Source organism: Rhamphochromis sp. 'chilingali' (assembly GCF_963969265.1).
Source record: "Rhamphochromis sp. 'chilingali' genome assembly, chromosome: 2".
In the NCBI taxonomy this organism is placed as follows: domain Eukaryota; kingdom Metazoa; phylum Chordata; class Actinopteri; order Cichliformes; family Cichlidae; genus Rhamphochromis; species Rhamphochromis sp. 'chilingali'.
The window spans coordinates 64,024,235-64,047,679 of NC_137930.1; the positions used below are offsets into that span (position 1 = coordinate 64,024,235).

The window sequence follows — 23,445 nt, forward strand, 5'->3', positions numbered from 1 at the left end:
ACTAGCAGTCTGTTTGGGATCATCAGAATGCTGAAAAATGAAGCTGTTCCCAATCAGACGATTTAGTGGATCAAAATCTAACAGAACCTTTCTACATTCATAATAATAATAATAATAATAATAATAATAATAATAATAATAATAATAATAATAATAATAATAATAAGTCGTTTCATCTCAACATAAGATCTGTTTCCATTGATTTTCAGCCCAGTTCTTGTGTAATTTGGCATACTCCAACCTCCCCCCCCCCCCCCCCCCCCTGTTTCCCTTCATGACAGCCACTGAGAACATTTCTGATGAAGATTCAGCAAACTGTAGATTGATCAACTGAAGGACAAGATACATCTCTTAGGTCCTGGTCTTTCTTTCTGTTGATTAGCTGTAAATCGTTTTATGCCTGTCACATTTTTTATTGTCCTCCACTGCCCCAGATTGCCCAGATTTTTTTAGGGGCACACTGCACAGTATTAACGATTTTCCAAGTTTTCAGCAAACAGTTCTTTGGGAAACATCAAACACTGCGTTAAACATGTGTTATCTTTGACATTTGTCATACATACAACTAAAGAAAATGATGCTAGTAACAAAGAGACTAAAAATACCAATTTAAATTATGTTTAGACACAACGCTGATTCATGCCTCGAGTGAGGTACATTTCTTATACTTGAATGATTCATACAGTCAGTGTTAGTGAGTGGTTGAACAAAAAAAAATATTCCTCAAAAGCATTTGGGTTATGTCTACAACAAGTCCTCAGCCTTGGTCAAGCACATGGACTGAGCTACAAAATGAGTACAAAAAAATCAGTCAGTGTCCAAAGAAAATTGTTGAAACCGTCAGAAAGACTAGAGAACTAAAAACATTAAGAAAGTCTGGATCAGGAGGGGAAAAAAATTACAGAAAGGATCAGAGCACAAGCATAAAACCACAATGAGTGGCCAACTGTTGCACTTGCATGGAATAAAAAAAAAAATCCCAGCACCTGGAACAGAAAAATATGAAGAAAAAAAACATACAGTTAAAAAAAAAATCAACAATCCTGAATAAGTAATCTGTGAAATTGAATATGAAAAGGTTAGAAACATTACTACTTGGAGTGGACCAATAACGGTATTTTGTTTCAAAATTACATCCTACTGAGTTGTAACTACTGAAACAAAAAGTGTTACAATCACGCCTGCTCTCCCCTACCACATAATTTCGACATTACCTTTATAACTATCACCGGTTCCCAACCTTGAGTCATCACATAGAAAAACAATCATAATGTCTGGGAAGTTTTGGTGATTTAGTTTATTCGTTTTTAAACTTTGGATATTCTCAACCAAAACACTGCTAGTCATCTGTTTGGGTGGCACTTACTTTTCAGAGTGGCGAAGGGTTATGCTGGGTAGAGATGGATAATAGTAATTTTTTTTTTTAAAAAAAGACAGCGTTCCTGTTTGTCAAACGAATTAACTTGGCATTCATGACTTTCAGGTTTTTGCATGAATTCAGATTTACGTGCCTCTTTAAATACTCGGATTTAGCGCTTAAATGTGTAGATCCAGTGGCCTTCACAGTGGAGTTGCCAAAAATCCGACAGCACAAGAACGCCACGGTAACATGCTTGGTAACCGGGGCGGATCTATGTTTGATAGAGCTGGGCGTGGGCACTACTCTCCTCATCCCCTCCGCTCTCTCTGGGAAGCACATTGTTCAACGCGGGCACATTATAGGACCCAGGACCAATGAATGCCTTGGTGCAGTTTAGCTACTTAAAATTACACCGTTTCTTACAGTGAATAGGACGCAAATACCTGAAGAAACGGGGAAAGAGACTCGGAATATTTTGTGGCTTTTTTCCGATTTCAGCGGAGAAGCAAAACAATTGAAAGATTTTCTTCTTCCTCTCCGGTAGAAACGCCGCTCCTGTCGCCAATAGACCTCTGCCTGTTGTAAGTATACTGTACACATCCTTGCTTACGAAAAATGTCGGTTTTTTTCCCCTCACCGAGAAATATGTCCTCTCTTAAGTGCTTTCAGTTATTTGGGCACCGCTGGAGATTGCGGTCCTTACAGAAAAACAGGTTAGCTAGCTATCATAACATTTTTTAATTCACGCCCGGCGAGCTTGAACATTATCCTGCTTAGAACTCAGCCTTCTTTCTACCCTGCCTACATAGAATGATTTTTCCTCCCAGCCCCTGACTGTTTTAAGCCAATTATATATTTTTTGGTAAGCGGTCTTCCTTGAGTTTGGGTGTTAAAACTTGGTTATAAAGGGATAACATGACCATCCAGGATTTCCCCCCGCTTTACCTCACTTTGAAAGAGAAACCGAAGACATTTGCAAGTGCCATTGCAATAGATGCTAATGTACCTCTGTCTTTTGTATTGTATAAGGAAAAGACTGGAGCAGGCTGTGAGGTTGCTGGTCTCGATAGTGGCGTCAGAGACAACTAGGGTGACGCCCCGTCACAGTGAATAAAAGCTATCACTGCGGAAGTGAGATTCCATTACAAGGCATTCACAAAGATGATCATTTCAAGTCTCGTATCTGATAAAAAAAAATGGCTAGTAAGGTGAAAGGGATTTACAAAGACAGCACCAAACACTCAGCGAATGGCCATAGAAGCTCCTGGACAGTAAATAATTAAATGCACTCAGCATTCAAAGTAGTATCAAACATTTGAATGAGTGCCCTCTTAGGCAATACAACAGAAAGTGTTTCACTCGTGTGTTTTTCTTGGGGCTTTCCGGTACACGGTTTCTTTTTTTAATCCGCCACATCGTCACGTTCGCTGACCACAGCATCTTCTGTGAAAGTCATAATCATGCAAGTGAATGTGCATCAGTCTATATGACTACGAGAAGGAGGCTTTGCAGTGATTCTGTGTGAGTAAATATTGGTGTTGGTGTCTGTAGCGTTTTGGCAAGTCAGCTGGAAAACAGTTGGAGGTGGTCCAGTGATTGAGGTGTGAGGTCAATGTGTCTTCGTTTTTTCCTTTGAAGGTTTTTATGCAGCCAAGCAGTAAGTGTGACTCTAAAAACCAAAATTTTACGAATAACACCGTTCCCTGCTGGGTTTTAGTATTGATGTGTGTGTGTGTGTGTGTGTGGGGGGGGGGGGGGGGGGGGGGTTGAATGGACATTAGGTGTTTTTATGTGACCCAGAAGATGCTTTCTTTGCTTTCACATTGTTTCATGAACTAAAACAACTCATTGAGATTTACCCAGAGCCCACATTTAGAGTTTTGGGGGTGTTAGGTGTCTAATGATAACCCTTGCAGCTCCTCCAACCGGCAGGCTTTTGTGTGGAGGTCAGCTGCTCTTTTTATCTCTGCTGCTGCCTCCACTGTGTCACCCTGTCCTACAAACTAAAAGGATGACCCAGTAGGGAAAAGGTCACTAGAGGCTAGTGGCTTTCAGAACAGCTAAAAGGCCTCTTTAGATAGTGAAACATTTAGAAATTTGGAAAGAAATGGTTTATTAAAAGAACCAAATTCAGCTTTGTGTTAAATTCTAGAGAAAAGAGTAAATTTTTTTAACTATGTTGTAGTCAGTTTGACCCTCCTACCAACTTCATAAAATCTGAACCAATGTCTTCACGTAATTGTGTTTCACTGGCCTGAGAGAAGAATAGCGCTTCATTCCTAAGCTGGTGGAAAACACTTAGTGTTTTGGATGCTGTTTAGAAGAATGATGTCACTGGAAAGCAGAGGGAGGGTGGGGTGGTTATCGAGACTTTAGGATGGGTCTCGGAGTCTCCGTATTTGACCGTGACACCTCCCTTGAGAGGGTCTCCTTACCATCATAGCTCCATTAAAAATCTATTATCTCTGCAGTGGGCTTGTGGCTCTGCCAGTATGGAGCCTTTAACCAATTAAGCACTTAAATGGAGACCAGAGTGCATGTTGAGGAAGACGGTCATCCATGTACCTAGCTCCTTGTGTCACGTGTGTTGAGAAGATGAAAAAGATGCAATGAAGTTTGGCTTGGAGGATTTTCATTATGTTTAATATTTTTCACTTTCTTGCTAGACTCTTCTCTTCTGTGTTTGTTATGCCCTTGGTGTATATATAGAGAGCAGTCTTCTCCCTTGCCAATGAACTCTCCTGCTACCATCTGAATTGCTGCTCTTTGCTTGCACCCTCCGTAAGCTGTCATGTAAGATTATCCTTTTGGTCCAGGCGAGGCTCTAGGGTTTCAAAATGGACTGTTAATTTCAGACCGGCGGTGGTGCACTATAAATAACCCTAAACTCAAACATGCTAAATAGTGGCCCTTGATCATATTAGAGAGCTGCTCTACAAAGGTTTTGGGAACTTTGGAATGAGATAGGTGCGGCCTGTGTGACAGCTGTGGCAGATTCATTACTGTTTTTTGTTGAATGACTAACAAAAGTCACCCTGCTGTAGGATAATTACTTTGGTCACATGTACACCGTGTGTAAAAAGGACACAGACAATTGCCACATCATGAATGCAAGTTTTCACATGTGTGCAAATAAAGGTAGCAGAGTTTAACCATACGCTGAGAGCAACTCCACTCGGGATTGCAGAGGAGAAGATGGGGATATATTGTGTTTGATACAGCTATACCCAACATACCCATCTGTGTGTAGAGGAGAGCTCAGACAAAACACTCTTTTGCTTAGTCCCTGAGTGTGGATGAAATTGATGCAAGTACTAATGATTTTGACCTCCAGAGGCTGTGTCCTCGTCTTTCCTCTCTATCTACACAAAGACCCGCTCAGTATGAGCCCCTCCTGACAACAAGTGGCTGTAGAAACGCAGCACTGTCTGTGTCAGTGACTGATTTTGCTATTCATCTCCATATGTATATGAGGATTATTAATCAGCAGCTGACATGGCCTAGTTTGAGAGAAGACGGCTGTCTGCTTTCCCTCCTCTGAACTCCCAGTAGCGATGCATGGATGTGTTGAATTTGCATTTTTTAGGCTGTAAATATCACTGGCTTGGCAGGTGTACACTAGAGATCTGGTTATGTAGAAAAAATGCTGTAACCACGTGTGTTAAATGTTGAAGAACTGTGTATGATGCTGTATTCGATTATGTAGCTATCTTTTTTTGTTTTTGTTTGGCCTAAATTCGTCATACTAATCAGTTCAGCGCACGAGTTATCACTGCCATATTGATGAATATCGGGTAAAAAGGAGGCATTTCATGCATATTTCTGTGTGAATCTCTCATAGGCTTTGGCAACATTTCATTTTTTCGAAAAAATCTCAACCCAGAATGATTTAGCTTCTTTAGTTTTAATGCTGTGACCCCATCTAGCTCTTTCAGGCTTGAGTTTCCCTACTGGCTAACTGTCCAGGCCGCTACTGCCACAAATAGAATCCAATTCTGTGAAAAACAGTGCTTTTATTGTTAATTGTGAGGCAGCAAGTGAAATTAAGATGCACAAGTGCTCACCAGTGAGGCTTGTGGCATCTGATCAATCTCTGATTAACAATAATGTTTAGATATGACAAAACAGAGCGAATACGTGGAACAGCTGACCAACAGTATGGTTGAGTATTCAGTTTTAGTCATCAAGTGTTTCATCCTGTATGATGGCATATTGGTCATCCTGTCTTTTAGTGAACTGGAATAAGTCATATCAAATCTTTGATCTAAATGACTTGTCTATAGTTGAACATTTTATCTTGTGTCCACACTAAACGTGAAATAACTGCCGATGAGTCTATTATTGTTGATCCTTGCCCTGTCTGGAGTTTCAGCAGCCAAAGGTGTTCCAGCGTCTGCCTGCCCCACACAAGTCTCTGTTCGCCACACAGCTGCTGTTTATTTAGTTAGAGGGGGCTCTAAGGAGCTAGACTGGCTCTGCTACTCCACCAGAGTCTGCAGTCCAGCCAGGGCAGGCTGCACTGTGTACCAGGCTGATTTATTTACACTGAGGGAAAAGGAAGCTAAATGTTTAACCACAAGTTTGAGGGGTCAGTATAATTCCCTTCCTGTTGTGTTTCAGAGTTATAGCAGCGAGGGTGTTTTGACAAGGAGGTCGTTGTTGGTAATGGTGATGGTGCTCAGAGCTACCTGTTCCATTAAGGTGAAGCAGTGGCTTACGGGATGCAGGAGTGTGTGCGTTTGTGTGCTTGCGTATCATGGTGATTGAATGAGAGCAGTTAAATGACTGTGTCCTCAACTTAGCAAGTCTGGTTGTCTCTCAATCATTAACATTATTGCAGTCTTGGTTAATCTTAGTTTGTCCTAACAGCACAGGCACATACAGCCTCAGACACAAATAACCCAAACAGGACTTTTTTTTTCTTTCTGAGAATGCAGATTCTATTAATACAACACCACACCCAGAGACAAATATAGAACGTCTGTTATTTTTTTCCTCTCCACAGCTAAATTGACCTTATATGTTTCATTTTCTTTTGAAATTCTGTGTCTTGTCCGGTTATTGAACTGACCACAGGCTGTGTTTATGACAGGCCACCTGTTACTTCTCTCTTTATACTGTTAGAGTTCAAGATTCACCCCAGCTATTGCTTGTACTTTCATTCCTTTGGGAGTCAAAGCACAAGAGACAGGGCGTGAGTGTTTACTGCTCAGGTCAACTGAAGCCCTGATGTTTACACTCTTAAGCGCGCAAGTAGTTTGTGTAGCAGCTATAACAAAGAGTGCATTTTATATGAGGGATGACACACGGCTCCCTGCGGAAGGTAAAAGAGCATATGTGAACTGTGCTGCTCATGAAATCCTGACAGATTGATTATACACTGCAGCAGGTGGTGCAGGTTAATGATTTTCCTCTTCAGGACCATTCAGCAAAGTGAGACACTATTAATGAGCATGTGGAGATGTTTAACCCACATGTGCCCGTCTTTTATGCTAAATGAGACATAGTTTAAACTTTTGAGGAAGAGAGATTTAGGGTTACACTGGGTGTTAAGTAAAGTTAGTGTTAATAGTGAACTGTTTTGTTTAGGAGGACTTATAATATACGAGTTTTCACCTTGAATATTTATCAGAGTCATTTTGCATTAGTCACGGTTCAAAATGAGTCTTATTTGTCTCATGCTGGGGGGCTCACTGTCTGAAACAAGCTGTTTTAGCTGCTCTCCCTTTAAGGTCACCCTCCCTTTTTTTTGAACCAGCCCATATTATATATAGACTGTATATACACTTTAGATTCATTGTATAGTACAATTATGACAACCGAGGCTTTGCTGTTTGAAAGACAGATATTTGACGTAGAGGTGGCGTCTAGAGGTTGTTGGTCTAAATTGTCAAACAGAAAGTGAAACTATGCTTCTGTTAAGACACATGGCTTTCTATCATTTATAACTGTTCTCAGTTACTTTCCTCTTAGGTCTTTAACCAGATATGACATCATTATTATTCCACTCATTATTACTACAATGTCAAACTGTAACCATAGTAGAGTCCTGTAGTTACAATGGGCCTCCAGCACACTTGTTGTTAGTCATAGATTTGTAGCCGATTTAATGTTATAAAACCAGCACAACAAGTTCATATCAGTCAGTAATAAATCTAACTCATCATGTCTTCTACTCAGAAGCTATTTGGTCATTTTTAGGTTGCATATTTGGTGAGTTTGTGGTCAGCTGTCCATACAATGAGTCTCACTTTGCCACAGAACATAACAGAAAAACCATATGACTACTTTCTCTTTAACACTGGAATTTTACTGGCCAGCAACGCTGTGGTGGGGGAAGATGACCTGTGGGTACGTGTCTTTGCACTGGTTTGTGTCTGTACATGAATATTTGCAGCTTCACCTAGTTTGGTGGTGAAATGAGCAAAATTGTAATATACGCAAGTTTTCCCACATTTTTAAGCATGCAAAAATCTATTACACTGGAAAAACATCTCATTAATATTTGAATAACTTGGTTTTTCTCCCAGTTTTAATCATTTCTCCTAAATTTATGTAGGTTTGAGTGTGCCCGTTTCAGGTAACATAAAATTCAAATTCAAATTTTATTTGTCACACACACACAACCATACACAGTATGACATGGGGGTGAAATGCTTGTAGCTGTACAATGCCCGACCATTAAATGACAGAAGAAAAGTTTTACAATATTTACAATTTACTACAAAAATTTACAAATTAACTTAGGAATTTACAGTAAAGAATGTGCAAATAGCAGAAGAGATTATAAAGATAAGGATTATAAATTATAGGAATTATAGGATTATAGGAAATGTGTGGTGGTGCGTGTGGTGACGTGTGTGAGAGTCCAGTCTTATAGTGACGTGTTGGGAGAGTCCAGTCCTACACCTGGTTCAGGCCCCGAATAGCCTGGGGGAAGAAGCTCCTCTTCATTCTCTCTGTTTTGGCCTTAAGGGAGCGAAAGCGCTTCCCAGACCTCAACAGTGAGAAGAGTCCATTGTTGGGATGGGAGAGGTCCATCATAATCTTCCTAGCTTTGGACTTGCACCGCTTGGTGTAGATGGACAGCAGGTCAGGGAGCTCTGATTGAATGATGCGTTCTGCCGAGCGCACCACCCTTTGCAGATCTCGTCTGTCCTGCTTGGTGCTGTTCCCAAACCAGGTGCAGATGTTTGACGTCAGGATGCTCTCGATGGTGCAGGAGTAGAAGTTCTTGAGCACCTTCAGTGGCAGATGGAAGTCTCTAAGTCTTCTGAGGAAGAAGAGACGCTGACGGGCTTTCTTAACCAGGGTGTTGATGTGACAGGACCATGACAGGTCCTGAGTGATGTGGACACCCAGGTATCGGAAACTGTCCACTCTCTCCACTGGCGTGCCACTGATGATGAGGGGTTTGTAATTCCTCGCCTGCTTTGTAGTGAAGTCCACGATCAGCTCCTTAGTCTTGCTGATGTTTAGGAGGAGGTTATTCTCCTGGCACCAGGTCTCCAGGTTCCTAATCTCCTCCAGGTAGGCCGTCTCGATGTTGTCGGAGATCAGGCCCACAACAGCAGTGTCGTCAGCAAACTTGACAATGGAGGTGGTGTCGGATGTGGCTACACAGTCATAAGTGTACAGTGAGTACAGCAGGGGGCTTAAAACACAGCCCTGAGGCACTCCAGTGCTGAGTGAGATGGAGGGGGAGACTTGTTTTCCTACCCTCACTGATTGGGGTCTGTCTGTGAGGAAGTTGAGGATCCACTGACACAGTGATGAGCTGAGTCCTAGATCCGTCAACTTGGTGAAAAGCTTAGAGGGAATTATTGTGTTGAATGCTGAACTGTAGTCCACGAACAGCATCCTAACATAATTCCCTCTGCCAGTGTCCAGGTGACTCAGGGATGTGTGGAGCAGGTGAGATATGGCATCGTCTGTGGAAAGATTAGTCCGGTAAGCAAACTGAAGTGAGTCGATGGTGGGAGGAAGTGAAGAAGTGATGTGATCTCTCATCAGTCTTTCAAAACACTTCATCACAATTGAAGTCAGTGCTACTGGACGGTAGTCATTGTGGCAAGCGGGCTGTTGTTTCTTTGGAACAGGGACAATAATGGACCGTTTGAAGCACGTGGGAACCACAGCTTGGGCCAGGGAGAGGTTGAAGATCTCCGTGAACACCGGTGCTAGTTGATCAGCGCAGGCTCTAAGGACCCGGCCAGGGATTGCATCTGGTCCTGCTGCCTTCCTGGTGTTCACCCTCCTGAAGGTGTTCCTCACGGCATGCTCTGTGATGACGAATGCATTTTCTTCACTGGTGCACTCCGAGCGCGCACAGCCGTTTGTTGTTTTAATTGCTGCGGCGTCGAAGCGAGCATAAAACGTGTTCAGCTCATCAGCCAGTGAAGCATCGGCATTCATCATTGAAGAAGCTGGTCGTTTATAGTCCGTTATAGTCCGCAGTCCTTTCCACAGGCTCCTAGAGTCGCACTGTCGTAGCTGTGACTCTAGTTTTTCCCCGTAGCTCCGCTTTGCCTTTCGGACCGCGCTGCGCACGTTGTAGGACGCAGCCTTGTATAGGTCCATATTACCGGAGACAAGCCCTTCATTGTAGGCAGCGGTGCGTGATCTCAGAGCGTCGCGGATGTTTTTATCCACCCACGGCTTCTGGTTGGGAAACGTTCGGATGATAGTTCTTTCTGCTGTGTCGTCCGCTAGTTTCCCGATAAATCCCACAACCGCTTCCGTAAACATGTTGATGTCATCAGAGCTGCGCCGAAACATGTCCCAGTCTGCGTCATCCAGTGCGTCCTGCAGCGCGGCCACCGATTGGTCCGTCCAGCGAGCGACCTCCCTCCTGATTGGTGGTTGCTGCTTTAGCCTTTGTTTGTAAGCAGGTATGAGGAAGATGGCGGAATGGTCCGATTTTCCAAATGCCGGCAGGGGCTGAGCCTTGTAACAGTTCTTGAACGGGGTGTAGCAGTGGTCTAATGTCCTCGTGCCCCGGGTGGGGCAGTTGATGTGCTGGTGAAGGTTGTGAAATGTCCGTTTGAGATTCACTCTGTTAAAATCTCCCATAACAATGAGTGCGGCATCTCGGTGAAGTGTTTGTTGATGTGTGAGAGCCTCATGTAGCTCACATAAGGCAGTGTCCGAGTCCGCGTGAGGCGGAATGTAAACAGTGCAGGCAATGACCGCAGTGAATTCCCGAGGGAGATAGAAAGGGCGACACTTAACGATCAAAAGCTCCAGATTGGGCGAGCAAGAGCGTGTGAGTGGGGAGATGTTTGTGCTGTCGCACCATCTGTTGTTCACCATCAAACACACTCCACCACCTCTTTTCTTCCCCGACTCCATTGTCCTGTCCATGCGGTAAACCGAAAAGAACCCCGTCGGCTGCACAGCGTGGTCTGGTATCGCTGGGTTCAGCCAAGTCTCGGTGAAGCAGAGGAGGTTGCAGTCCCGAATGTCTCTCTGGAACTTGATTCTGGCTCTGAGGTCATCAAGCTTGTTCTCGATGGATTGAACATTGGCTAGCAGGATACTGGGCATGGGTGCGCGGTGTGCGCGAGCCCGTAGCCTGTTCCTGATGCCGGCTCTTTTACCTCGAGGCCGTCGCTTAGGGTCGCGTCCTTTGTTCTCTCTCAGGATCTCCTTTGGCCAGGTTGGGTCCGGAGTTAAACATGGTGAAATGTTCGTGTACTGCAGACCAATAGAAACCAAAGTGTCTCTACTGTAGCGGATTTGTGTGTTTTGCATGATGCCCATGCAAGATTATCGCAGATATAGCAAAAAGTGACGAAAAACTGCAAAAAGTGGAGAAGTTAGGGCAGAGCATCCAGCACGGCAGCCGACCTCACCGGCGCCATTTTGTACCATTTTGTACATTTTGTAAAATTGATATCGCGTATGTTTCCTCGCGAGACTTGCGTATTTCTTTAATAACATGGCTTGATTTATGGTTAACTTGACCACGTTACATCGACTGGACATATTAAGTGGGTGTGGTGGAGCGTAGGGGGCAACTGCAGGCACACCTGGGGGTCATAAAATTGTAACCCTCCTGGATGGATCGCTGTAGAGTGAATCAACAAGAAATCCTTCATAACAACAGTCTCGTAGATAGTGATTTACCTCATCGTTAAAATGAAACAGTGGAAGAGTTTTAAATATATTTTTAGAATTATTTTATTAAAAATGTTCTAGTATTGACTCAATTTGATCTTTATTAATATGTATTTGTTTATTTTTGGATCACTGTCCCTGTATGGTCGAGGGTAGACCTCAGTAATCTAAACCCTGAGTGATATGGATCTATCTGCCAGTGTGATGCCCCTCCTTTTTCTCTCTTACTCCCTCTCATGCACACTTTTTGCTGCTAACACTGAGCGGGAGAGGACTGGAACATTGAGTACCTTCAGCACATTTTTCACATTCCCTTTTGAGGGTCTCAACTACAGCCCCCACTGCATGCACACACTTCAGCATACACAACCACTCGTGTTTCTCACCAGTGGGCATTAATGGTATTGTCATATGTTTTGTCTGTACCACCAATTGAGGACACGTCAATCTTGACACGTGCTTGTCAAAACTGTGTGTCATGTTTATTTTGGTCATTATACTAACCTGCACCTTTTCCTCTCTCCAGCAGCGGTGGTTGTGTGTGAGTGTGTGGTTGAGCTGCAGCTGCGAACATGACGGAGTATAAGCTGGTGGTGGTGGGAGCTGGAGGCGTGGGCAAGAGTGCACTTACCATACAGCTGATCCAGAACCACTTTGTGGATGAATATGACCCCACAATAGAGGTATGACGTGCTTCTACGTGTTCTGTACATTATTCCTGCAGCAGTTATCTTTAGATGAAGTATTTCCCCTTGAACTGTTGTGTGCTTCTGCGACATTCTTTAAAATGGTTCATGTGCAGTCTTTGCGTAATTAGATGTTTTATATAAATGTCCAACCACACAGTCTAAACCAAGTTACTTTAATTAATTAACTTCTGTGGCAATCCTCCAAATGACAAGGCTTGAAAGAAATCCATAATTTCAGAAAAGAGAAAAGCATTTTCTCCACCTTTTACTCAATATTTTCCTGAGGAAAAAGACACTGGAATATATTGCAGAGCAAAGAGGAAGGCCAGTGAGAATGTCTTCTCCTGTCTTTTCTCCCCTTTTTCTCCCTCTCTATCCCTCTCTTTCTCACCACGCCTGCCTCTGGCCAGACAATGTCCTTTTTGTGTATTTGCATTCCTGGCCCCTATGCTCTAACAAACAAAGGGACAGCACTCCCATGTTTTTGTGACTGCATGTTGGAAGGCTAAACATTGGCTCTGATACCCTGCTCCTCTGATCTCTTGATTTTCATTTGACCTGAAAGTGAGGAGGGAATTTAACAAAGTAACCTAAGTTGATTACAGTCAAGCAACATTCAGTCACTGACATAGTGTCCCTATAGTATACTTCTTTGCCCTGAGTGACCCAGGGTAAGAATCTGCAATGGACCACCGGTTACATTAAGGTGAACTATCAGTTTTGTGTGATGTCTTTAGCACTTCTCTAAAAGTGCAAGTTTGTCTTTTTCTGCAGGACTCATACAGGAAGCAGGTTGTGATCGACGGGGAGACCTGCCTGTTGGACATCCTGGACACTGCAGGTCAAGAGGAGTACAGCGCCATGAGGGATCAGTACATGAGGACGGGGGAGGGCTTCCTGTGTGTCTTCGCCATCAACAATACCAAGTCTTTTGAGGACATTCACCAGTATAGGTGTGTCTAAGAGTAATGCAAAGAAAGAGAACTGGAAAATGTGCACCTCTGTATTTCTTGGCCAGACCGTAGGCCTGTTGGGGTGGAGCTCCGGTGCTAAATCATGTCTGTTAGCTTCTCTGGATGTGCATATGCAGTGTGTGTTAGAGGGACTCCCGTGGGGTCTGCAGGAAAAGGGCTTTATATACGTGTGTGCCAGCTCTCTGCAGTACTTGATGATGTCATGCTGTAGCGTTTAACACGGCTAAAGAAAGCTTAGCTCCCAACTGGAGGCTTACAGCACGATGCCAATGAAATCGATCCTGACTCAATTAGAGAAGCAGGGAGAGGTAGCGCTCCCAAGGACAGGGAAGGAGAAAGGGAGGGTGGGGGTGATAGTTTCAGCTGGAAGTGACAGTGTTTTCTCTCTTTGCCACATTTTTTCTTTCTCATCACATTAGGCATCCACTTGCTGGTCTTGCATGAGGCTACACTTTAAGTCACAGGTTTCCAGAGTGTGTAAATGTACATTTGTTTGGCCTGTTGCCATTGCAACTCAGCTGTTTTGGACCCTGCTTTAGCATAACTGCTCTTAAACCATACAGGTATGCAGTGCACTTTGGCTCAGTGCCCAGTTAAATGTTTTGAGTTATCTAGACATCTGCTGCCTGTATTTACAGGCAACAATTGTTTGTGACAAGAAATAAAACCCACAAAAACTTTCCCCCCCACTATCAGTGCTGACTAGCGCTACATGGCAGAGCAGTGTTCATCCATGTACAAAAACACCAAATAAAGACCAATCCACAACTCTTTAAAGCTAAACTTTAAGCACTCGCCTTAATACCAGGTATACAAGTATCTGTGGTTTGATAGGGTAACTTGTTTGCTTTGACATCAAAACTCAGAGCAAGTGTTGTCATAATTACCATTGGCAGTATTGACTGCAGATGGGTTTGGCTGACTGTACTGCAGGCTATACTGGGGCTGATTGAGAAGAAAGGCTGGGCTGATGGAGTGATCTGACCCTCTCCTCTCACTCAGTCCCCCCTGGCTGCATGGCATTTGGCACTTGCTGCTGTAGTGATGAGGTAATGCTGTTTGCCGCCTGCCTGTTGTCCACCCACCCACCCACCCTCCCTCCTTCAGCAGTGCAGCACAGCCCAGCACCGGTAGGCACTAGCTCTTCCTCTGGGTCCTAAAGTTCCCCGGGTGGTTGGTTCTCCAGGGGTGGAGCTGTTGATGATGCTGGGAGGATCTCAGCCAACAGACATGTAACTGTGGCTAAATAAAGTGCTTGGATGTATCAAGGAACAAAAATAATAATAAGGAAATGAAATAAACAAAATTTTCAATTTTCTTGTTTTGCAACGCAGAGAACAGATTAAGCGTGTTAAGGATTCCGATGATGTTCCCATGGTCCTTGTGGGAAACAAATGTGACCTCCCTGCGCGCACGGTGGACACGAGGCAAGCCCATGAGCTCGCTCGCTCCTATGGCATCCCCTACATTGAGACCTCTGCCAAAACACGGCAGGTAAGCAGTTTACATAAAGTAAGGAGCAACATAAAGTTTTTCCGCAGAGGAATACTTTTCTCGTGTCCTGCCTCTTTTATTGGTGTTTGAATCTTTAAAATTCCTCATATGCTAATTTTGCTGCATCATTATGTTATCTGCAGGTTATGTCAGTGTTCTTATTTAGGCTGTGTAATTTCACATTTTGCAAAAATATTCATGCTCATCTTACAGCAGACCATGCGCTATGATGTGATTTGTGTTGCTGGGAACATTTTATTATGCTGCAGGCAGTGACTCATAGCCAGGTTACCTTGGCTTGAGAACAGAGCTACAGTATTTGAAAGGGCTCATAAGGACCAGTTGCCTCACAGCTCCCACTGTCTGTGACTCACTGTGACACATTATGTAGGTACATACATACTCGCATTCATCGCTACACCTGCAGAATATCTGTCACTCAAAAGGAAATGCAAGAAGTAAAGAAATGCAGTCTTTTTAGTCATCATGATTTCTTGACAACGTATTTAATAATGTTGCCAATTGGTGAGCACACCTAAAAGCTTTGCTGTCAATCAGAAGACGTGCATTTAATATGGGAGCCTTGAAAGGGAGTGTTTTAAGTGCCTGGATTTTTCTGTATGTCTGTGTGTTTGCGTGTGTTTACAGGGAGTAGAGGACGCCTTCTACACACTGGTTAGAGAGATCAGGCAGCATAAGTTGAGGAAGTTGAACCCACCCGATGAGAGTGGTCAAGACTGTATGAGCTGTCGCTGTGTGGTGTCGTGATGCAGGTGAGAAATTATATACACAGTAATGGTCACCAAATCAGTTTGCAAAGCTAAGTTGTGAATGCATGGAATGATGGAATTCACTGGCTTTGGGGAAGGTTTACCTTTAAAGGGACATATCATTACAAGTTAATACAAAGTTGTTCACCTTTATCCTGTTAGGGTGGGAGCTGGCCTCTTCCAAGCCCCCAACCATAGAGTACAAGCAGCCACTGATTGATGAGTATGAAAATGATGTTATATGCTATTGTAACTGAACATGTAAGGGAGATTTTGGACTGATATGTTAGGTAGCACCAGAGTCACACATAAATTTTGGAAATATTTTCTCAGAGCTCCAGAGCCTGAGCGATCAAAGCACATGGTAGCCCAAAGCTCTATTGCAGGGGTATCAAAAATACAGCCCAGGGGCCAGAACTCACCCACCAAAGACTCCGATCTGGCCCACAGGACAGCTTTGGAAAGGCCATATATTTTGAAGTTTTACCATTTTTCCTTCCGATAAAAAACTTCATATTACACTAAAGTAATTAACAAATAGGTGAGCATTTAAATAAGAAAATGTCTATGATTTTTCACCATCTACAATATAAAATTCCATTGTAGATAGTCCTTTTACAATAAAAAAGGCAATGAGCTACTTTTTCTGTAATTTGATACATTTATTACTTATAATTTAGTCCCAAAGAGTCATGCTGACAGATTTCTTCCATTTACTATAGAATTATTTCTTTATCATGCAGAGAAACTGAGACATAGTACTTGCAATGGCAGAAAGGGGTGCTTCACTGGTCTGGCCCACTTAAGGTCAAACATGGAAAATGAGCTTGATATCTCTGTTCTGTTGGTTTCACCATTCATTTGTTGACCACCTGTAACTCTGTGTAGATGATGCTCATTGTAAAAAAAAAAAAGCACTTTTGAAACAATCTGAGTTTTAAAACTTTAATTATATCTTGTGTCACTTTCTTTGCCCAGCTCACTGCTACATGTTGAGAAACGCTACGGCACAAAGTGGCAGCATGGACTTAAGGACTGGAAGATGAAACAACCCAACGATGAAAACAAAAACTTTTCCAACAAAAGGATGATTGAAACAAAAGCCCTGACAGAAACCATCAGGGCTGACTGAACTATAGACTTGTATGGAAAGGGGAATATTGGACTATTGCCTAAGTGGCTAGCGGAACTAGACTGGTCCAGCCCCATCTTTTTTGTTGGTCCACATCGACCTGTGAGCAACACCACTAATGACTCTTTGTCAGCTGCAATGTGGCATCGCTGGGTAGCTCCACAACTTTCCTGCTAACTTATTGTTTTCAGTCTCAACACTGGTAATTGGGGGGGCGGGTATCTCACCTCCGCCCTCCTTAAAAGCCTGATTCCACTCCCCATCCCCCACCTAGCTGCTGGAAGGAATGAGTGACTTCAGTGGAAAGAACTGGAATTGACTTTTAGTTAACCCAACACCTCTCATGCTAACCCATCCCATTCCCGCTTCACCCTACCTGCCTTTGGTTTCTTTTGAATGGCAATGAAATCCCTGCGCTCTAACTGGATACAGGGGGTGGATGCTGACATGGGAAAGACTGTATTTTTTGTTGTTTATCAATTAGCCTACCTGTAAAATAACAAAAAAAAAAACAACTTTGATTTTTGTATTTGATATGAAACATTTATTTTTGATTGGCAGTTTTGAAAGTGCTTATTTCAGCTGGCACCTGGTTTGACATTTTTTTGACCTGCCTGAGGTAGTTGAAGATCCTTTTGGACTAGATCTCTTGAATGGAGAATTTCTAGATAGATGGCTTACCGCTGCCTTCTCTCTTTACAGATGTTTCATTGCGAGTCGTCTTGTGGAATAATAATAGTAATGGTTAGTGTACGTAGATTCTGGTGCAATAGAATAATTTACTTTCCAAATTACAAAGTATTGGGAATATACCCTCTGTCATGACTACTTATTTTTCTGCTTTACTTTTTGTTTAAGAAGGAGAGGTACCGTGCATGAAAATGTAGTTGTTGTTATCTTTGCAGTTGCAAAAGCACGATAGGTTGCCTGTAGAATGGGATAAATACCTTAAAGTTGGCAGCGAGTCGATTAAAAAAAAACAAAACAGCAATGCAAAAAGTCTCTGCATTTCATTTTAGTAGCTGTATGGTGTACAACAGCTATTTTTAGATTGCAAGAATCACTCCTTGTGGACGAAAAGGCTCAGGAATTGGTGTCCCGGAGGATATCTATCAGTCCAGGAAACCAGGGTTAATAGATGTCATAAGTTAGTTTTTGCAAAGTGTAATGCACAAGTCCTGCCTCAGAGTAAAACTTCAGTTTTTCCACACACCAGACTATCCTCACACTGCTCTGCTTTATCTGCCACTTTCAGCTTTTCAAAGGAACAATATCAAGTCAGGTGCTAGTCATGTCAGAACCATATTTACTGTATATGTGGGACTATTGTGTGTAACAGGTGTAAGGAGCGGGATATGGGAGTGCATTGTTTTGTGTTTCTTATTACAGACAGGCTTGTGCGCTCCGTAACCGGATTAATTTGCTGCCTGAATAAAAAGACTGATGTGTGTTTACTTTGCCTTATCTGTTAGCTAGGTCGTACCTCATGTGTGCAGCGAGATGGTCATCTGTTCAGTTTGCTGAATTGTTTGTTTGTTTGTTTTAACTATGTGTGCAAAAAAAAAAAAGACACGAGTGTGTTGACTTTCGACATGCGCTGTACAGAATTTGAAAGACAGGTCCCTAAAAACACTACACAGACGGGCTTTTCTGTAGTAATGAACTTTAGAGAGAACCCAGCATAAGCCAATTTGTCATAATCAAATATTCATGACATTTCAGTTCTATCACATTGGAACATGTGATAGTGATTTGACTAAATTGTTGCATTTAGCACAGATTATATCTAGATTATAGTAGTTCACTGAATTGGGCATGTGTCGAAATGTGCCGAGTCCTAAACACTACAAGCCTGTTGCTTCAAATCCAAAGCTCTGATGTAACAGATGACAAACTTTATCTGGCCATTGTCCTTCTTTTAAAGGAAACAGTGTTTTTATTTTTTGACCTAATTGATATTGTACATGCAAATGAACTCTCTTTCACTCTCACCATTGCTTACAGAAATATGACCAGTCTAATTACTGTCTGGATGATGGTGGTCAGGTTTTGTGTTCTTTTCTCTGCTTGGAGGAAGGATATGAACTGTGAATGTGTTTGACTCTCTTGATACTGTTTGAAAGAAGCCTCGATTTTACAATTTATATTGCTTACATTATTTGAGGGATAATCGTAGGGGCCCTACTTTTGGCTGTGTTGTACCCAGCTTTTATTTTTCATCCACTGTACTCAGACATTTCAATGGAAAAGGAGCGTGGAGTTTGTAGTATGTAATTACAGTCCTTGTGGTATTCTTGTTAATCTTTAAACAGTACATCCGTGATATAATAATACCATAGAATTTCACAAATCTATGCATTCAGATTACCATTGCATTAGAAAAAGCATCATGTTGTCGCAATACTCAGCCAGTGAACCACCAGTATACATGTCTGAAAACCTGGCGAGCATGACAAAGACTTTCAGGACCATTGGGGGTTTTGCACAAGGATTCGGTGGGCTCAAGGGCTTGTTTGTCCCCTTGCAGACTGTGGAATGGGCGCGTGGATGGATTTTGTGAAAAAAATGTCAACTGTTTAGCTATTTAAGATGTATTTACTCTTTGAAAATGTGGCAAATGTATTGCAGGACAGGAATAAAGATGTCAAGATCAAACTGCTTTGGTCCACTCGCCACCAAACTTTTGTTCTTAAGTTTGTGATTTGCTTCCCCCTGCAGGCTACTATGTGTATTCTGCCGTGAAGTTGAAGGACTGGGACAGCTTTGGTTTAATATTGCTTTTGTCTTATAATAAAAGCTGATGACATATATAGATATTCTTGATAAATGTTTTATATTTAACTGCTTATAAGGAAGAGTCCCAGTGTACAACAGCATGAGGCCTATATAATGTGAGAAAATACAGCTCTGATAAGGGGTTCAAAGGGCAATCATAAACCCTGTTTACACATGATTCTACCATAAAACACTGCAGTGACAACAAATTTAATATTACACAACTGAACATTAATGTGTAATGTGTAGTTTTTAAAACCCTTCAGGATGGTTAGATGTTAGAAGAAATTAAAATATTACATTTAAGTTATAGTGATAACAAGCGATAGGGCCCTACATTCATTAATGAAAACTGGGTGGTGACCATGTAGTGAATAAGGGAGCAGGCTTTCAAAAGAAGCCTTGGTTTAAAAAAAAAAAGTTTGATTGATGTGGGATTCACACTTGTTAGTTATTTGGCTTACTTTGCAACTGAATTCAATAAAAGTCAGCAATAGTGGGTCAGGCTTGTGTATTTCAGTCACCTCCAGCATCTGAAAAAGAAGGAAGGACTAAACAAGGAACATTGTATAGTATAAGAAAATCACTGAAGTGTATTACGTATTTCCCAGTTTTACATGAGTAAATGGTATCTATGATATTAAATTAGCTCAACTACAGGGAGTGCAGAATTATTAGGCAAATGAGTATTTTGTCCACATCATCCTCTTCATGCATGTTGTCTTACTCCAAGCTGTATAGGCTCGAAAGCCTACTACCAATTAAGCATATTAGGTGATGTGCAACTCTGTAATGAGAAGGGGTGTGGTCTAATGACATCAACACCCTATATCAGGTGTGCATAATTATTAGGCAACGTCCTTTCCTTTGGCAAAACGGATCAAAAGAAGGACTTGACAGGCACAGAAAAGTCAAGAATAGTGAGATATCTTGCAGAGGGATGCAGCAGTCTCAAAATTGCAAAGCTTCTGAAGCGTGATCATCGAACAATCAAGCGTTTCATTCAAAATAGTCAACAGGGTCGCAAGAAGCGTGTGGAAAAACCAAGGCGCAAAATAACTGCCCATGAACTGAGAAAAGTCAAGCGTGCAGCTGCCAAGATGCCACTTGCCACCAGTTTGGCCATATTTCAGAGCTGCAACATCACTGGAGTGCCCAAAAGCACAAGGTGTGCAATACTCAGAGACATGGCCAAGGTAAGAAAGGCTGAAAGACGACCACCACTGAACAAGACACACAAGCTGAAACGTCAAGACTGGGCCAAGAAAGACTGATTTTTCTAAGGTTTTATGGACTGATGAGATGAGAGTGAGTCTTGATGGGCCAGATGGATGGGCCCGTGGCTGGACTGGTAAAGGGCAGAGAGCTCCAGTCCGACTCAGACACCAGCAAGGTGGAGGTGGAGTACTGGTTTGGGCTGGTATCATCAAAAATTAGCTTGTGGGGCCTTTTCGGGTTGAGGATGGAGTCAAGCTCAACTCCCAGTCCTACTGCCAGTTTCTGGAAGACACCTTCTTCAAGCAGTGGTACAGGAAGAAGTCTGCATCCTTCAAGAAAAACATGATTTTCATGCAGGACAATGCTCCATCACACGCGTCCAAGTACTCCACAGCGTGGCTGGCAAGAAAGGGTATAAAAGAAGAAAAACTAATGACATGGCCTCCTTGTTCACCTGATCTGAACCCCATTGAGAACCTGTGGTCCATCATCAAATGTGAGATTTACAAGGAGGGAAAACAGTACACCTCTCTGAACAGTGTCTGGGAGGCTGTGGTTGCTGCTGCACGCAATGTTGATGGTGAACAGATCAAAACACTGACAGAATCCATGGATGGCAGGCTTTTGAGTGTCCTTGCAAAGAAAGGTGGCTATATTGGTCGCTGATTTGTTTTTGTTTTGTTTTTGAATGTCAGAAATGTATATTTGTGAATGTGGAGATGTTATATTGGTTTCACTGGTAAAAATAAATAATTGAAATGGGTATATATTTGTTTTTTGTTAAGTTGCCTAATAATTCTGCACAGTAATAGTCACCTGCACACACAGATATCCCCCTAAAATAGCTAAAACTAAAAACAAACTAAAAACTACTTCCAAAAACATTCAGCTTTGATATTAATGAGTTTTTTGGGTTCATTGAGAACATGGTTGTTGTTCAATAATAAAATTATTCCTCAAAAATACAACTTGCCTAATAATTCTGCACTCCCTATAAAGCAGAGCATTTGGAACTTATTTCTATTCTGTCACTACTGGAGTTGACTGTTATTTATATTAGTGCCACAGAGTCACCCATATGGTATGAATGAAATGATTTATTTGACGGTGATAAGTTAGTGTCATCACTAAATCAGGAAGCAGAAAGCAAGACACATGCTAGCAGATTGATCTAACAGTGACCCATGATGCAAGTCACTTCATGTTTTTATGCCTCTTCTTTAAGCCATGTAGAGTAGTTATTGGTTTTCAGCACGGAAGATTTGCATACTCTCTCTTCCTGGCTTTCAAGGGTCATAAAAGATAAGAGGTTCTCGAAAAGCCATGACAGGCAGACATTCACAGGTCTGACACAGTCATACAGAGTGTTACTGATTGAAAAAAAAAAGGTGGCATTTTCTTCTCAGAGAAACTTTAATCATGCCATACAGCGAAGATACGATTAAGAAAATGCTTCCTAAGGTAAGGAATGTTTCATTTATCGCTGGATCAGCGGCTGTAGTTTCATGTACAGATTTCTCCAGTGTTTGTTTGTTTTTTGTCTATTCTCCTTTTAATTTTTGTTATTTTATGTTTTGAAGATATATCTTCGGAAGTGTGTGGCTCATGAAATAAACGTGGCATTAACTTACTTCAGAAACCTTGTGCCCGTAATGGATAAATATGGTAAGGTTCACAGTCCAATGCTGCCGAACTTTGTAAACTCGGTGGAAAAAGGAACGTTGCATTGTAACAGTAACTGCCTTTGCTGTGTTTTGTACAGTTTACAATGATGGAACTACAAAGAACTTGATGAGCTTAACCGGAACCATTCCTGCCACGATTAATAGTAATAACATTCGCGTTCCATTTTGTTCTCTTTCATAACAGAATAACTTCAAACAAAAAATATGAAAGGTTAAGAATCTCTCTGATTTTGATATCTTTCTCTTTGCCATTATACAAGATATAACATATAACATTCCTATTTGCCTGTGGATTGAGGAAACCTACCCCCAAACTGCTCCCATCTGCTATATCAGACCCACACAACAGATGATGATCCTCAGCAGAAAGTATATCTCCAGCAATGGTGAAGTCATGCTGCCTTACCTGCGAGAGTGGAAGAATGTGAGAATTGAAGCAATATTTGTTTTCGACAAAGCTGCATGTGGGGTTGATTAGGGGTTGATTTTGCTGGCACTGACACAATGTGGCTGCATAACTCTACAGCCAGAGCGCATGAAAGTGACCCTTTCCTTCTATTATTAGGGGGAGTGTGACCTAATGAGCCTTGTTCAGGTGATGGTTGCCGTGTTTGGAGAATTTCCTCCTGTGTGTATGAAGCCTTCTGCAGAGCCTGAGCAAGCCTCTTGTAAGTAGCACACACAAGCACGAAAGAAGCCTCTATGCTGTCAAAAACAACATCTGTGTCCTGATAAGATGGAGCCAATAATCGAGGATCCGCCTGATTGAGTTTGAAAATACCTTTCACTTGTCAGAATGTCAGACATGATCATTATTTGATTAACGATATTTATTCTATTTGTTCAGGTTGGCTGCAGTTCCACAGACAACCAGAAGTATTTACAGACACAGATGGAAGTTTATATCTGTCTTTAACAAGAGAAGACGGGCAACCTTTTCAGCAAGAAAATGAAACTAATTGTTAGTATTTTGTGCAATTTGGCAACAGTTTGTGAGAGAAATGTTTTTGTCAGTTTTTTTCCCCCATATTGTGGATATGGTATCTATTGACTGTGTGTTAAATAGTGAAGTCTTCAGATATGAAAAAGCATGCTGTATTTTTATATTTCAAATGATTTTCATCACAAATTAGCACCCTTTCATTTGATTTTGTGTGGTAGCAATAAACATTTTAACCACCGTCATTGCTTTACAAGTGCCTCATAAAGATGTTGCTCAACTGCATCAA

At 42.0% G+C, this 23,445-nt stretch overlaps 1 protein-coding gene across 2 annotated transcripts; it reads left to right on the forward strand.

Moving 5' to 3' along the window:
• The first annotated feature begins 1,675 nt into the window (after positions 1-1,675).
• Positions 1,676-19,193, forward strand: LOC308383668 (GTPase HRas). Of its 2 annotated transcripts, none has more exons than XM_080861721.1 (6): positions 1,676-1,941; positions 12,009-12,162; positions 12,943-13,121; positions 14,477-14,636; positions 15,285-15,409; positions 16,385-19,193. In XM_080861721.1, exons 2-5 carry the CDS (start codon positions 12,052-12,054, stop codon positions 15,402-15,404), a joined length of 570 nt encoding a protein of 189 aa, XP_080717847.1. In that variant the 5' UTR covers positions 1,676-1,941; positions 12,009-12,051; the 3' UTR covers positions 15,405-15,409; positions 16,385-19,193. The 2 variants fall into 2 exon arrangements, with proteins under 2 accessions (XP_080717847.1, XP_080717846.1); XM_080861720.1 differs by having other exon boundaries at positions 1,677-1,941; positions 12,006-12,162.
• The last annotated feature ends 4,252 nt before the right edge of the window (positions 19,194-23,445 follow it).